General features: G+C 47.1%; 1 protein-coding gene across 1 annotated transcript in view; it reads right to left on the minus strand.

Annotated features, from left to right (window-relative positions):
• Window positions 1-421: 421 nt before the first annotated feature.
• DIAPH1 (diaphanous related formin 1) overlaps window positions 422-17,019 on the minus strand; it is a 97,627-nt gene continuing 81,029 nt past the window's right edge. The window contains exons 19-27 of the mRNA XM_082378730.1: window positions 13,746-13,840; window positions 13,319-13,420; window positions 12,862-13,101; window positions 12,600-12,729; window positions 11,738-11,863; window positions 10,923-11,086; window positions 10,654-10,789; window positions 8,652-8,738; window positions 422-2,366 (exon numbers count right to left, since the gene is read on the minus strand). Coding sequence (XP_082234856.1) covers window positions 2,209-2,366; window positions 8,652-8,738; window positions 10,654-10,789; window positions 10,923-11,086; window positions 11,738-11,863; window positions 12,600-12,729; window positions 12,862-13,101; window positions 13,319-13,420; window positions 13,746-13,840 — 1,238 coding nt within the window. The 3' untranslated portion in view covers window positions 422-2,208. The remainder of the gene's footprint in view (window positions 2,367-8,651; window positions 8,739-10,653; window positions 10,790-10,922; window positions 11,087-11,737; window positions 11,864-12,599; window positions 12,730-12,861; window positions 13,102-13,318; window positions 13,421-13,745; window positions 13,841-17,019) is intronic.

The raw sequence follows: 17,019 nt of genomic DNA on the forward strand, positions 1-17,019 counted from the left end.
CAAAAGTGAGTGTGGGAGGGGAATACGGGAGAATGGCAGAATGGCAGTCATAGGTTTCCCTTGGCAAAAGAGGCACAGGTACTGCCAGGAAACTGCATGTGAAGTCTGGGGTCATGGGGAGGTGGGGTCCCAGAACTGAATCCAAGAAAAGGGTTCCAAGCCAAGAGGCAGCAATGTGGAAGGGTAGGAGGCTGAACTGGGGCCCTACTCCTTTACAGAGGGCAAATGGCGGGACAGAAACCACTATGTATGAATCAGTTCTAGCCCTGCGCCCAACCGTAGTGTCTGGCACATGAAGGTGCCGGCACCCTTTTGATGATTTTGTCAGGTCAGTCGGGCTTGAGGCAGGACAAGAGTGGAGAAGCCTGGATGAGAGTGAAGACAAACAGTTCAGAAACTCACAAAGGAAGCTGTAAGGCAGTACTGTTTCAATGCTTTATTAACAGTTGGAAACAAACCCAACAAACTGGAGGTGATGACATCCCAGAAGCCCAAGAGGTGAGGGGAACAGGTTTGCATTTTGTCCCTTTTTTATTATTATTATTATTAAATGCATCTTAGCAAAAGTAGATTAAAAAAGAAAGGGTCAAAGCCCCAGATGTCAGCAGGGAGGAGGGGACCTAGGGGAGCAGCAGGCCCCTGCACCACGGTCCTCCCAGAATTAGCTCAAAGGAGCTGCTGTTGCCCCTTCACACACAGGCTCTACCAACCAGAACCCTCCTTCCGGGCCTCAAGGCCTCCCTGCAGGCGCCCTTAGGTCTCCTAAGCTCCCCCTTGCTCTAATAACTATACTTTTGCGCCAGGCCCTACCAGTGCCATTCTCTCTCCCACGGGTGGGAAGCTGAAAGGAGCACAGGAGGGCAAAGTGTCACCTTGACCGGAGAACCTGAGCTTCCTGTGGCTGGGAGCGCCAAAGAGTCTGGCCTGCCCACTGCAGAGAAGAGAGCAGGGTGGGGCACAGCCTGTGCACACTGCTCCAGAATGGCCAGTTAGCATTTGCACATTTGGCTTGATAAATATATTAAATTTATAAAAACTCTGTCGTTTCAGAGCTCCCACTACTCTTAGGCCTGGTCCAGCTCAACAAGAGAAGAGCTTCCCCTTGCCCCGGAGTCAGATGCTGGGGGAGAGAGTCTGCACTGGCCTCAAGGGCCCAGAGGCTTGAGGGCTGAGGTGGAGGTCCAGGGGCTTGTTCAGAATTGAGGCTTGTGGGGAGAAATCCCAGGGACTCTGGAACCTGCCATCAAAGCCTCTTACATTATGGAGGGGAAAGGAGGAAGGAAGAGTTATTTTTCTTAAAAAAAAAAAAAAAAAAATTCATATAAAAATAGATCCTTTTGCAAAACAATTTCTCAGCCAGGAGGCTCCACCTCCCATTTCCTTGGAGACAGAGGATAAGGTGTTGGATGAGATGCACCAAAGCTCTAGGGAGGGCGTGAGGAGGGCCTGTGGCTCAGTAGCCTAGGGCTGGTGCAGAGGGTCCAGAGAGGCAAGGGCACAGAGCACGGCAGCAGGCTGGGGGCAGGTCCCACCTGTGCCATGCCTGCCCGCCCTAGGCTCTGGCCTAGGCCACAGTAGAACAGATAAAAGTGGTCCAGGTTCTTTTTGTTTTGGGAGGCCTTTCCCAAAAAGTGGGATAAGGGGGATTTGCTCCCCACTTCCTTGGAAGCAGCTCCCAATGCCACACCCCTAGTAATAAACAACAAGAGCCAGGGGCAGGAAGAGCGGGGTGGTGGTGACAGCAATGAAAGGAGGGACAGAGTCCAAAGGTTCATCAGCCCATGCTGTTCTCAGGGCCAGAGAAAACACAAAAGAAAAGCACAAACCCAGCAAGACTGACCTAGGCAAAAGCCCACGGGAAAGGTAGGGGCTGAGAAAGCAGGTGGGGCCTCGTCTGAGATGAGGCCACGGAGAACGGAGGAGACACTTGGGGTTAAGGCAGCAAACACAGAGCCTGCTTTGGTAATATGAATGCCAGGGCTGGCCGGGTTGGCCTCAGGCCTCCCCACACTGCCCTTTCCTTCTGGCCTCCAGGCAGCTGAAGCTGTGTGTGATGTACAGAGAGCAGCAGGCTGGAGACAAAGATGGGGTCAAGGTGATGGGAGTGGCCACCGCAGAGGAATATCTCTGTGACCCTTCAGGCACATGCCGCAGGGCAGGGACAGTCTGGAGCTCCACTGAGGAGCTGCCATGGCCCCAGGACCTGGCTTAGCTTGCACGGCCGAGCAACTCCTTGGCCTCCTCAAGGATGGTGGGGACTTCCTCGCTCTTCTTGGACATCTTGGCAGGAACACAGGTCATGGCATCGTCCCTGGTCAGCACTGATTCTAGCTGAGATATGGCTGCACACCCGACCTTCCTGTTGCCTGCAAGAGAAGACGTGAGAGATCTCGTCCATGGAAGGCCAGTTTCGAATCCCTATCGATCTCTACGGCAGATATTCGGCCAGAAGCCATGCACACATGGCGGCCCTGTCCAGTTCAGAGGCCCTTCTTTTGAAGAAGGAGGGGAAGAAAGCCAGGAACACATGGAAGATACCTTTGTGGCGGGGAGAGGGGCAAGCAGGGAATATGAGAGTACAGTACAGGTAGGAGAGTTGAGTTCCTGTGTGAAAAGTAGTAAAAAGTTTGAATACAGCTAGACAGACACAACGGAGTTCAAGTATCAGCAGTGTAATGTAAAGAGAAGTACTCAAAATCTGTTTTCTCATTAGAGGGTTGTTGGAAGTAAACAGACTCAAGCTTAGTAAACAGTATTATTTTTGTTTTCTTGGCAGTTCTCAGGAAGCTCCTAGGCCAAAATCACTTTCAGTCAGCCCTGGGCAGGGCCGTCCCAAACAGAGGAAGGCCTTCAGCAGGCGGCCAGAGGGACTCCCGCAAAGGGGGCAGCAGCCATGCACTGACGCCACGTGATGCCACACTCGCCTGGGTTCCACCAACCCTCCCTCTCTCTCGCCGTGCCCACACGCTGAGCTCTTTTCCACCTCTTCAAGGGCAGCAGCGATGATCCAAATGCCAAGGGCTCTACAAGGTGTGCAATATGTGTGTGTGGGTGTGTGTAGGGGGAGGGGTAGAAAAAGGTATGTCAGGGAAAGCAGAGCTGGGGTCAAGGATGGCCAGGACGAACCCTACAAAGAAATCTTAGCCCAATGGGCTAAGGGATAGTGAAGCTTCAGTCGCCACCCTAAATAGGAAGAGAAGAACCAATCAATCCATGAGTTTCTGTCCTAACTGGTGGGCGTCATCCCCAAGACTCTCATATTCATTCATGGAATCCACATTTATGGTCCCAGTATCCTCAACAAGAAAGCCGTTCCTTGGGACCATGCCCAGCTCGTGCTGTCTGCCTCTTCCCATGCCCTACAAGCAGCTCAGAGAGACTGCAGGTCCCAAAGAGCTGCCTGCCAAGGGTGAAAGAAGCCGGACACAAAGACCACAGATGCTATAATTCCATTTCTGTAAAACCTCTAGAATGGGCAAATCCAGAGACAGAAAGTAGGTTTGTGGTTGCCCGGGCCTAGGCGAGGGGAGAATGGGGAGTGACTGCTAATGGGTATGGGGTTTCTTTTTGGGCTCATGAAATGTTCTGGAATTAGTGGTGCTGGTTGTACAACCTTGTGAATATGCTAAAAACCACTAAATTGTATACTTTAGAAGGGTGAATTTTAGGTATGTGATTTATATCCAATTGAAAAACAAAAAACAAAACAGCTTGCTGGGTCATGGGAAAGCTGGGTGGAGAAAGCAGTGCCTAAACCTTAAAGAAGCAGAGACAGAGGAGAGAAGGCCAGCACTCCTAAATGCAGGACAGGGCAGAGGCAGGGCACGAGCAGGAAGGAAGAGGTCCAGAAGAGTCAGTGAACAAAGTGTCCACTTTGCCTTCTTGAGACCAGCAAAAAGCTTTAGGTGGGAAGGAAGCCAAACAGGGTCAGAGGGCCCAGGTCTTCACCAGGGCTGTCAGCCCCTGCAGAAACATGACCCAGAGCCACTGTGTTCACACGGCAGAGGCTACCCGCGGGTCAGCTGGGAGCACACAGCACGCCCACAGGTTACCAATTTACAGGTCTCCTCCTCCTCCTCCCAGGGACGCACAGGATTGTCTACCAAGAGGAGAAAGAATAGTGAAGGCCCTGGCTGGCAGGCACAGGGCTCATCTGGTTACGGGGGAAGGTGTGTGACCAAGACTCCAGGGTTTCACACAAACTACTCCTCGGATTATGAACATGTAATGATGCCTCAGCGACGGACGGGGGAGGAAAGGGGCCCGTAGGAGTGCGACTAGGATGGTCTCCTATCTCCAGCAAAATCTTCCTCAGACCTGCTGAGTTTCTGCTCTTTTTTTTGGAATACTCCCTTCTCTAGGACCCTACTTGTCATGTCCAGAAAAGGCAGTAGCTTGATTATCACTTTGCTGCTCCTTTGAATTCAGTCACGAGCAGTTGAGAAAATATTCCAACTATATTTGTGTGTGTGTGTGACTCAAGGGGTAAGTATATGTTAAAATAATTTCTGACTCTGGACCCAGGGAAAAGGAACACTGGGTCTTCAGGAACACCTATCTTGGACACCATGGGAAAAGTCAAAGTACAAGTGTGAAGTATCTTCAGCTGTTTCTCTCTTTGGTTTCTTCCTCTAAAACTAAGAAGATACCAGTTGTACCTAATCAAGCACGTCTCTATATTTTCCTAGATTCAAAAAGCTTCTGATGCACTGCAAATTTCATAAAAACTGAGTGGATGGTAAGTCAGGAAAAACCAAAATTTCCCTTTTAAGCCTAGAAGGTAGGTATACTAGGCATGGACCTGATGTGGCCTAAGGTCAGAATCAGAAAAGAGAAAACTCTTGTTGGAACTAGGAACAGAATCGAGGAATCCTGGCTGCCACTCTGGCTTCAGGGCCACGGTTATGCTGAACAGCTTGACTATCCAGAAGACAACCTCTCCCAGCCTTTCCCTAACTTGGGTACTTGTTAAGACGATTGAAAAGAAGCCACAGAAGCAGATACATATTTTGACTCTATGGGACCAGGGAGGATTATTAACTCCTAGTAGTCCCACAGACTGTGGGGAAAAGGGAACAATCTCGTGACATTGGCCAAAGCTCTCTGAGGCCAGATTTCTAGAAGTTAGGGGTGAGCTAGATAAAAACACCAGCAAAATCAGACATATAACACTAGTATAGATGAATTAGAAAAAGGTTAATGATTTGGGAAAAAGATATTTATAACACACAGGCTAGGAACTACTACTAAGGAGGAAGTACTCTTGTTAATAAGCTTCCTTAGGGAAGAGGAAACTAGGACAGATGGGGCAATCATTACCATCCTAGAGAACTCATTATTGTCTACAACACTCCTAATTATAATTCCTGTCCTATTTTTACAAAAGTGGAGGGAGAAATAGTGGTGGTAGAGGATATACTCTTAACCTCTCTAGACAGGTGGTCACTGGAAAACTCCCTGAAGCAATTTCACCATGTCCAGGGCTCTCCTTGCCGGAAGGCATGAAAGAGTATTTCTGGCCTACACAGAGGGCTCGCTGTCGTCTCCTGCTCCTCACATAGGCTTAGTGGAAATATTCCTGGACTTGGATTCACAACGGTGGGTTACAGTTCTGGCTCTATCATTAGCCAGTTCTGTAGATCTTGGCAAGACCTTATCTGGGTCTCAAGTCCTGTTACCTACGAGAAGGTGAGATGCTAATCACTGGAGGTCTTTAGCGCTGGTCCCAACTCTAAGGTTCTATCAGTGCAGGGAAAGTTTAGAGGGAAGCTGGGAAGTGGCAGAGGGACGGAAAGGGAGAGGGAGATGAATTTCTTTCTTTCCTTAACTTTTATCCCAGTGAGCAGATGGCCTGTATATAAGAAGCCACAATTCAGACATGGAGATAGAGTTGAGTCATTAAAACCACAAGCTGACTCAATCATGAGCCTGAAAATAGTAGCTGTAATACAATCACATGGATTCTTCCCCTTGACACTCAAAGCATTGTTCTCCCACACCCTGCAGATCACAGCAGTTTACATGTCACTTTTAATGAACCAGCCCTGATAGTAACGCTCCTCTTCCAACCCCTCAATGGGTCTTTGTATACTGGTCACTCCCTCAGGTCTCCAGAGATCAGAAGATGTTTTTTAAACATTCCTTTAAATCCCAGGGCAAAGGCTGTGTCTTTCAATATGGACGGCTGCCTTTCTGGGACGAGGAGGGCTGTGAGGCAGACCTGCGTGATAGTGCTTCAGTTTTTTAGCTCAAATCAGTCAGTCAGCAGGAACAGGCAGAGACAGCCAAGCACTGGGTGGACCAGCTAAGTCCAGCAGCCAGTGAGGGAAATCTCTATCGTTTTACAATGTGGCCTTCTGGGTCCAGCCTCTTTCTTTTCTTCTCCTCTTAATCCTACTGTCACTGTACAAAAAAAAAATACTAAAGCTGTAAAGGGCCCTGGAGACCATTCTAGCCCAACTCTCATTTTAGACGTGAAGAAACTGAGTCCCAGAAACGTGTCTCAGGTACTCTAGACAGCATCAGTGGGATTTGACATTGGGTCTTCTGATGCCTACCTAGTCCTATGCTCTTTGCACGCTACTGTGATGCCTGGCCTTCTGTTTATGTTTAATGGAAGGCCATGTCACTTTCTCAGAAATGAATGTACCAATGTCTAAAGGGGTTACTAGGGTAACTAGAAATGTCTCCCCTGATTCTCCCAGATATGTTCGGTGTGTTTAGTGACCCCTAGAGCCCAGAAAGATGAGGATACAAGATGGAGCCAACTTTAAAAGTACGTAGTTCTCATTTTCACCTTCTTTTTGCTTCAAAATCTCCTAGTCTAAGTCTCCTCCTAGTCCTTCTTGCACTGGGAAACAGTACTTTGACTGATTCAGGTCCTCTGCTGAAAGGTTAGGTTCTAACAAAATCCCTGCTTCCTCAGCCTATTATTCCTGCTTTCTCACTTGGGAAGAAGTGGAGAATGGGGCCTCTCCAGTAGAGGGAAGCCACTGATGTCTGGCTGCCTGTGTCCAGGAAGCATCTGGGATTCTGGTTTAGTTCCACAGGAAGAAGCTTAAAAGGGAATTCCCCACCAAAAGTCCGGTGAAGGTTGGCACTTCGCTGAGAGGATAGAGGAAAATAGGGAGAGGCAATGTATTTTTGTTTATCTAGAAACGCTTATGTCAGGCCACATCACCTTATATGGTGGGGAGGAAACAATGTCGCAAGAATCTCTAAAGACTAAACACACCAAAAATACCACTAGCTTCGTACTCTACCCAAATCTAGATCTATATGACTAAACACGCTATCTCAGAAAGACCTAAGTCCATCACACCCACCAGAAAGCCTGTACTCAGAGGATGCCGGAAAATAGGTAAGAGTTGTAATGAGGGATTCTTCTGTTTAGGGCAGGTTCTTAAGTCCTACAGAGCCCTCAGAGGGAATTTCCCTCTGGGTATTCAGAGTATTGGCAGAAACAGGCAGTCAGCCATTCACGAAGAAACTCATAGTGATCTACAACGTTTGGGCCAGGACACTGACTCTGTGTGGGCTAACATGCTCCGTACCCTTGATCGTAAGGTCACCTTTACAGGCTGTGATGGGTACTATAGGTCCTACAGATACCACTGTTAATAGCTAAGCAGCGTCCAAAGCAAACCACACAACTCATCTGTACAATAACCTTGAAGTGAGGCTCCTATCACACAGGCCTACAGAATGCACCAGCGAGGGAACAGGGAACATAGCTTAAACCACCTCAGAAGTACAAACTCTTAATGCTGCCTTTTCTGTAATGCCCACCCTTCAACCTAGGAAAGAAGCCATCATGCCTAGCCCCAAAGGGCCTTCACCAGACTCAGTGGTGCAGGTCATGAGGAGTAGCTTTGGCCATACCTTCTTCTGGACCAGTCTCTTGGCCACTATATACTTCCCTCAAAGGCAATTTAACCGTTGATCCTTCCCCATACTAATGCCTGGATCATTTGTCCTCCTATCCCCATAATTTTCTTAGAGGCTCTGGCTCAACATAATCCACTTAAATCTTCTGAAGTTCGGGGGAGGAGGCTGTGGGGGAGTAAATGGGGAAGGCAAGTGCAGTGGAGGCCAATTACACCCAAGAAAAAGGCGGCTTTCAGACATAGCACGATCCTTCGGTTGAGATGCTCCTCTACATTCTTACATCTGGGGAGAATGATGCCTAGCCTTCTCTATAGGATTCTATACTTTCTATTATTCTATCTCTTCCGCTTGTGAAGCTAATAGTAAGGACTCTTGACTTATTTTCTTTGTATTCCTACATCTAATGTACAGTTTTGAATTTACATCAGTTTTTTTGTTCATATACACAAACGCCTACTCAGATCTCTGTGTCCTGCACAGTGGTTTGCTTATTCTACGTTTCTGCTTCAAGAATGAGGAGAGATACAAGGATAATCAAATGTAATATCTGTTGTCAGTCCCTCAAGTCCTAGTTCTCCAAGTCAGTACTTTCTAATGTGGCTGGAAGAGGACTAGGTCATCCACTCTAGATGCAGGGACTATTGTGGGGAAGTTTCTAAACCCTGAGAACATCACTACCTGCTCGTTAGCCCAAGACAAGCAGGAGCAGAGAGGCCTCACTGCCTTCCTTCAACACACAGGCTGGGCTCCATTTGCTGACTTACCCTGACGGGGTCCTCTCTTCCGCCGGAATGCTGCGCCTGACTGCAGGGCTTCCAGAAGACTGTCCATCACACCTGTCTCATCACCCTCTGTCATGAACAAAAACGGAGATGTAAGCTCTTCAGCCCGAGTAGCACTCATGTGTTGAGCCCCACAAAAGATGCGCTGCTACTGCATGGCTTGCCCTCGCCCAGGTTCTCGGGGCTCACAGCACACAGGGCTCAACCTCAAGTCTCACAGCCCATGTTTACTTGTGTCTGTTTGAAAATGGTTAAAACAAAAGGTTTCACTGGTTACCAACCACTGCAAACCTTGGATAATTTTCCTGCAGTGCCCTCCTCCCTTCCCACCCCCATCAGAACTAGCACAGAGAAGTGGAGACCTGCCTGCCTGCAAGACTGGGATATGTACAGAGACTGGGATTATGACAGTAATAAGGAACTATATCACTCTCTATTTACCCTGAAGTGTTTCACTCCAATTTACATAAACCTCTCATGGAAAGCCTGGTTCCAGTTTCAGAGCAGGGCTGAGGAAAGATGAGAGACCACTGATAAAGAGTGTATTTCACTTAAGTACTGCCCCCAGTGGCTGCATCTTCCAGAAGTCAGCTCTGCATCGAAGAGGAGCTTCTGGTTGGAATACAAAGAGTTAATGTAGAATCCTTATTCCAGCCCACTCCGTTTCCATGGCAACAGCTAAGGGTGGTGAAATCTGAAACTGTGAAATCCCTAGGAGCCGGTAGGCTGCCAGCCACAAGGCTGGGCTCACTGCTCCCAGTGCCACCTGCTGGCCGAACACCACCAGTGCAGCTGACCTACATTCCAACCTCATTTGCTTGCCCTTGGGGACATGGACCAGGGCAGGGTCCCCTGCGCTGCCTGACAACTGTGTGCAGCCTTCGTCCCACAAATCAGCTGGACTCCACCTTTCCCTATTACGTCCTAAACAGTAACTGGGGACAAAGCCTAGAGGCCTGGGGAGAATGGGGGAAGGTGAAGAATACTTGGTGTGGGCTTTTTTAATGGCATTACTAGAGCAAAGTTTGTGGCTTACATACAACTGGACTAAGGGCAGGGGAACTGCTTCCCAAAAAAGTGTAAAGAAAAGACAGAAATGCAGGCAGTTCTGCTGCTTCAGGTCCCTGATCGTGCCACAAAGAGAAGTCCCCGGGAGCAGGAGTGTCAGAGCAGCCCTCGCCTCTCGTGCTCAGCAAAGCATGGATTCTTGCCAGACCCAGCAGCCCAGAGAACCTCTTTACTTAGATGGCTCGTAGCCCCTCAGGTTCAAGAAGGGTGGCACCAGCTCAGGGCTGTGTGCAATGGATGCTGGATTTCCGCTGCCCACAGAGAGAGCAGCCAGAGAGGGGCAGGGAGTCGGCAGCAGGAAAGAAGCAGAAACAGGAAACAGAGGGCCAGTAATTGAGGCCATATGTTTCAACAAAGACATGCTTCTGAGAGTGAAATAGAGATTCTGCTGAAGAAAGAAGAGGGTGGCCAGCTCCCCCGCCCCCTTTCCAGAAGTTCAGTCCATTTACAATCTGATAGGTGTGTACAACTGTGCTGAGGTACTGGGGACACAGTACTTAGTGAAATAAGCAGAAAGAGAAGGCAAGCCATTAAAAGACAGGAGCAGGGCCAGGAAAACAGTTTGGGAAAAAGAACAAAAGATGTACTAGAGGGTATGAAAACCGGACGGGGGAATATTTGGACAGGCAGAAGGCAAGAGTACATGTTACAGCAATACTAAATCACTGGAGAGATGAGACATAATGCAGGAACCAGCAAAGGAGGGAAAAAACTGAGAGCGGAGCACTGGAACGTGCATGTAATGGAGTCGGGGTTAAAGTCCAGCATCAGGATCGTGGAGGAAGAAGGCTGCCAAAAATCATTTGCCAGGAGTTGAGCTCAGACATGAGCTGTCCTCGGGCCTCTAGACTCTAGACAGAGAAGCCTTCCGAATGTTCCTGTCTCAACCCATCGGCCCTTGGCCTTCGCTTCTTACCAGCATTCATGTCTATGAGTTGCTCTCTCTTCTGCTGCTTCTCCAGCCGCTCCTTCTCTGCCTTCTCCTTGGCCAGTTTTGCTCGCCGCATCTTCTCCTCTGTCTCCCGCCGCTTCTGGTTCTCCTTGACTGCTTGCTGTGGGGGAAAAAATGAACACGTGGGCATGTATGCACTCACACATGTACACACCCACCACCAACCAACATGAACCCAGTGGAAAGTGAGAAAGGTCCACGAAAGCTTCAGTCGGCAGGTATACCCTGCTTACCACAAACATATTCTTAAAGTTGTGCAGATCCATGAAGAATTCTTCCACAGACACCTTCTTGGGGTCAAAGAGGAAGTACTCGCCCAGCTCCTTATAGAGCGTCTCCATGTTCGAGTGCATCATCCGCAGCTTGTTATACTGTTCCTGCGCATCCTTCACAAAGCTGTGCAGCCAAAGAGTAAAGAACCAACACCAGAAAGCAGACCCACTTCTCTAGCCCTGAGGACGACTCACAGATGTGTACTGGCATGCACAAGGATGCGAAACACAGCGCTGTTCATATTAGCAAAACCCAGAAGCAATCTAAACATCCAAAACAGGGGAATGGTAAACCGTAAACTATGGTATTCCTGAAGAATAGGAAGTGGCAGTTTAAAAAGAGACTGTTCTGCATATACTGCTAAGGAAACAGGGCCAAACATGTTAAGTGCTAAAGCAATACAGTGCAATTTTTACTAAAATAAATTCATTAGGGTGCAGATCAGGGAGAAGCCCAGTGGCAGTGGTTATCTTTGGGAAGGGGAGGGAGAAGGGAATATGTATGTGTGTGTAGTATGGGGTGTGTGTGTCTGGCAGGTGGGGAGACGGGGCAGAGGGCAAGGTCTCAAGGGAGACTTTTACTTTATCTGCATGGTTTGATGCAAACCACAACAATGAGAATGCTTTCAAGAACTATGCATTTAATGAAAAAACATTTTTTAATGAAAAACAATTTTTTAAGGAAAAATTGTATATCATCATATCTATCCTGTTGTCCCCCCACGGGAAGTTTTTTTTTTTCCTAGGGGGCAACTCCCTCCTTTCAAGAAAGGATATGGTCATTTTTTCAACGAACTTGTCTTTCTCATCTGTGGCAGCTGGAAAATTCTGAATATCACGTTCCACATCAGAAATTTGTTTCTTCATCTGATCTAGGTTCTTTTGCAAGTTTTCAGCAGAGACTAAAGTAGACACAAAAACAGACAGCAAGAGCTTACTACCTCCAGTCTCAATACCCTATACTGTTTTTCAGGGCACTGCTCCAGCCTGTACATCCAGCTGGTACTTAATTATTTTAGTCCTCTTACGTACTCTCTAATTGTTTCACACAGCTTTTCAGTGAAACTATAAATTATTTGATGATTAAACCTCCAGCCTCCATAAGCTGTACAATACTAAGAAGAGAAGAGAGGCCTCATTTAATTTAACAAGAATCTATGAAATCCCCCGGGATCTTGGTCTCATTTATTTTAGAGAACAGGGTTTGGGAGGAAGGAGACATTACACAGAAATATAGAGGGTGGGCAGAAATCTGTTCCCATTTCTACTGAATGCTGCTTTTTCTTTGCTTAGTCCCAGGACGGTGAGGCCTGGTTTTTGCTAATCCAGTCCACGCTTTCTGAATGAGAAAAACTGTTGACTTAAACTAAAAATACCTGCCTTTCTTCTAGTTGTTTTTTGGTGTCTGGTGTTTCCCTAGGAAGGGAAAGAGTGCTTCCCATTTCTGTACATGAAGACCTCTCTTCTGCCCGATACTCCTCCCTGTGGCTTGGACATCATGCCTATGCTCTCTCCCGTTCCTTAAAATTCTCTAAACTGAAAATGATCTAAAATCTAGACTGAGTCTTCTTTCCCTACCCCATGCAGAGATCTGTGGGGCTTGGAACCACCTTCTAGCTTCACCCCAATCTGCCTCACCTCGGCTGGCTTTCTCCACGTGGGCAAGCTCATCTGGAAACTTGAGGACCTCGGGATAGTTATTCTCACACAACTCAGCCAAGAAGTGCAACAACGTCATCTTCTGATCTGTGGACTTGGTGTCTCGAAGCTTGGGGGAAGAGGAGAAGTGGTGAGTCCTGACATGCCCACGATCACCTCAGGCCGACAGCAGTCTGCCACACTGGGCTCCTAGAGGCCACGGCCTTCCCTTCCATCGTCCCGCTCTAACCCCCTGGCTCACCTTACAGAGGAAGCTGATACTGAAGCCAAAAGCACCAGCATTCCTGGAACCAGCATTCATATAGTTTCCAACAAGCAAGGTAATCTCCAGGAGGCTAGAGAAGTTCTCGCTCTTTCGCAACTCCTCACATGCGGCAGTGACAGAAACGATCTCTGGCTTGATATTCTCCACTTGCTCACTGAACTGCAGCTTGAAGAGGATGGCATTGAGGCGAGGCCGCAGGCGGGGCACAGCGCCCATCTGGGGAGAGACAAGCAGTTCCATCACAGCCAACAGAGAGAGAGGAAAGGCAGAAGATACAGGCTTAAGCCTCCTATGGCAGAATCTGAGTTCCAGAGTAGGGAGGAGAAAGAGAGAAAGATGGGTTCAAAATAGACGAGAGGCCAGGAGCAAGTGCCCCGGATGCTCTCGGGGAGGAGGGGGTCAGAGAAGAGTCTGTGCCACAGGCCTCACTCACCACCACGCCGAACTGCTCTGACTCAGCCAGATCATCATATTCGTCCTTCAGTTCGGAAAGCATTTTTAACTGCTCTGGCTCTGGCATCTGCTTAATGAGGTTCTGCAAGACAGAAGGGACTGTCTAAGTTTAAAGGGGATGAGCTGACAGCTTGAGCCTGCTGTCAGTCCCTCACTCTGCCCAAGGACCACTAAGAAGGAGACATGGGCTGGGGTAGGGGAAGGTGGGGGAGGCAGCTAGTGAGATGGCAGGACTTTTGAAAAATATACCAGAAATAACCTGATCACCAGAGAGATGGAAGCTTATATAAAGCCAGCATTCTTTAAGTCAACAATGCTTACAGAGTCCGCATCGTCTAGGCAGAGAGGAGACAGAGCTAGTGTACAGCAATGCAAAGAGCCAGCTCCAGAATGACCTTGCTCCTTACCTGGATCATAGATTCAGTCAGAACAGCCTCATTCACCTCCAGGATGACATTCTTAATCTCTTGATAGGGCATGCGGAAGGAACCCAAAAAGATTGCTGCCAGGAAATGAGATATAAAGACATGTTCTTCTCAGTCTCTTCCCCCTTCCAGCCCACCCTACAAACCTACGCTGGACAACTTTCCTAGGAGTGCTCTCTTAAAGTCATGATCACAAACCTCCACCAGCTCCCCACTGCCTGTAGAGTTAAGATCCAAGTTCCTGAGCCCAGTGTTTAAGGTTCCCACCTCCCAGCTTTCCCTCCCACGAATCCCCACATTTATGTCACACGCCAGCCACACTGTTCCAAGCACCACATTCTACAAACACCTTGTCTTTGCTCACACAGGAAGTCTTTGATCTCTCTATCTATATACATCAAAAATGTTCACCCTGTTCCTATTTTAGTTCCTCACTCCCTTGATTCCATCCTCAAAGCTGCCACTGCCTTGAAATGCTCTGATTCTTAAATTGCCACATCCCATTCCCCAACAAACACTTCCCATCCTTTCAGCTCTCTCACTCACTAATCCCTAAATTGACTCTTCAACCTCATCAGAGTGCTCTCTTGCGTGCTCTCTCTCTCCCACGAGAGAGATGCCCATTCCATTTTCTCTGAATGTCTCAGTTCTACTTTGCTTTCTCTGTTTAACCTAGACCCTGCAGTCTACCCTTTCACTCCCACTCTATTATTACTACTATTCTTATTCTCTTGTTTCCTTCTCCTTCCTGTCCTTAGTTAACCCAGCCATCTCATACCTCTCCTCTTACACCTGGGCTGATGAACACTGCAGATCAGATTCTATGAATCTGAAGTGGCACCAGTGATGGTGGGGAATCCTTCTGTGTGTCCCTAGTCCACGCTCTCCTGGCTCTCTTGGCAGCTCCTCCATATAAAATATCCCCATTCTCCCAAATGTCCTGCCACTTCCCCATTTGTTCTAAAAAAGCCTTGCTGCTTTTTACTGAGAAAAATTGAAGCCATCGGTCAAATTACTTGCTAAGCTTTCTCTCATGCCACTTATAAACTGAGCACTGGGGGCCCTCAGTTGGAACCAGACTAGAAAAGGCTCGAGTAAGGGCTATTTTGGAATCATCTAGAAGAAGACTTGTGCCAACACTTCTGTAAGCTTAGCAGAACTATATCCATATACTCATCCTTTTCTCGTGTTTCAATAGAACAGGTAGCCCTAAGGACCTTTTCCTTCAGCATATACAGTGGGCCTTCCGCATCTGTGGATACAGAGGGCCAACTATACTACACCATTTTATATAAAGGACTTGAGCACCCATGGATTTCGGTATACGAGGGGGGTCCTGGAACCTATCCCCCACAGATACCGAGGGACAACGATATACATGTTCAAGTTTTTCCTATCTTAAAGAAAAAAATCCTCCCTGATCCAACATTCTTAATTACCAGCTTCCTTCTTTCCTTCACCTTATAACATTCTAAAAATATAACAGTCTATTCTTGCTTCCACATTCTCATTAATTCTTCTGTCCCCACAAAGTCAGTGAAAAGATGACAATCATTTGTTGAGTGTATACCCCATGTAAGACCTAGTATCTTAAACACAATCTACATATATGATCTCATTTAACCCTATTTATAATAATGTATAAGTTTGTATTATTAACCACATTTGACAGAAAAGGAAACATACTTAAAGAAGTTAAGCTACCCGTCCAAGGTCACACTGCTAGTAAGGGTTGGAGCCAGGATTTAAATACAAACGGATTCCAGAGCTTCTGTTCTTAACACTTATGCTATACTAAAATTATTCTTGCCTAGGTCACTGACTTTCCTAATGCCAGATCCAAAAGACACCTGTCCTGTCCTGATTTTACTTGACTACTACGCCCACTTCTTAGACTATGTCAGACTATTTTTCTTGCTGTTCCTTTCCAGCCTCCTTTGAGGTCTCCCCTTTTTGTTACTTGCCCCCCCCCCAAATATTAATGACCTTCAAGGCAAATTATTGGCTTCAACTATGACTCATATACTATCTCTTAAATTCTTATCTCCAGCCAGACATTCCTCCTGATTTCTATACCCAAATGCCTAATACACCCATCCTGTTGGAGGATTCCCACAGGAACCTTAAATTCTATCCTAAAATTAAATCAATCATTCCTACCTACCACTCTGCCATCTCTCACTCATGTCCACCATTTCTCCCACAAAAGATAGAATCTGCTCCTGCTGGATTTTCCTATTTCAATAAGTGGTACCACTCTCTATAGAGTGATCTTAACCCAAGAAAACATCTCCTTTATCCCCTCTATCAATCACTAAGTTCCATTAATTCTATCTTCTTAATATCTTCTGCCTTCCTATTCATTCTCACAACTTAGTTGCAGGCCTTGATCACCTCTCGCCTAATTTAAAGCCATAACATAACACATCTCTCTGCCTAGAGTCTTCCCCTACCCTAGCAATCCAGCCTCATAATCACTGCTGAAGTAGCCCTCCCCCAAATTACACAGGGTTGTATCACTCACTTTCCTGACTAAAATCCCTCCAATAACTTTCACAGTTTTCAGGATAAAATACATACTTCTTAACCTAAGCCTATCAGACTTCTTTATGATCTAGCCTCTATGTCTATTTCTTGAAAGCTTCTTCAACCACCACTCCCCCACATATGGCCTTTACTCAGCTGTACTCAACTACTTGCAGTTCTTGAACTGTACACATGCCTCTGTGCCTTCATACATGCTGATCCCTCTGCCTGAAACAAGCCAGCCCTCACCCTTCATTTAGTTTGTTGTAAATAGTTTTAAGCAGTACTTCATTTAGAATGACTGAGCTCCCTCCAATACTCCTCCCACTTGATTTAGATGCCCCCTTGCCCAGTGCTCTCATAAGCTTCCTAGCACACCTCCATCATAGCACTTACCAACTTGTGCTATAACCATTATTTACTTCTCTGTCTCTACCAGACATATGGCTCATGAGGATAGGGACTACCTTACTTAGTTTTGCATCCTCACCATATAAGAGGCACTTAATAATCATTGAATCACTAAATAACACCTAGACCCTCCTAATCTCAATTCTCTTCCTAAATTCTGTTTCCCATATTGATATCATTCAACTGGAAATAACAATGTACTACCCCACGGTCTTTTATCATTTTCTAAAATAACAACTGCTCATTTTAATGTTGCTAGAGATAATCTTGAGAAGAGGAACTATCTCACATCACTTTAATTTCCATAAAAGGACTTACC

This window comes from Balaenoptera borealis (assembly GCF_965194805.1).
Source record: "Balaenoptera borealis genome assembly, chromosome: 2".
Lineage (NCBI taxonomy): Eukaryota > Metazoa > Chordata > Mammalia > Artiodactyla > Balaenopteridae > Balaenoptera > Balaenoptera borealis.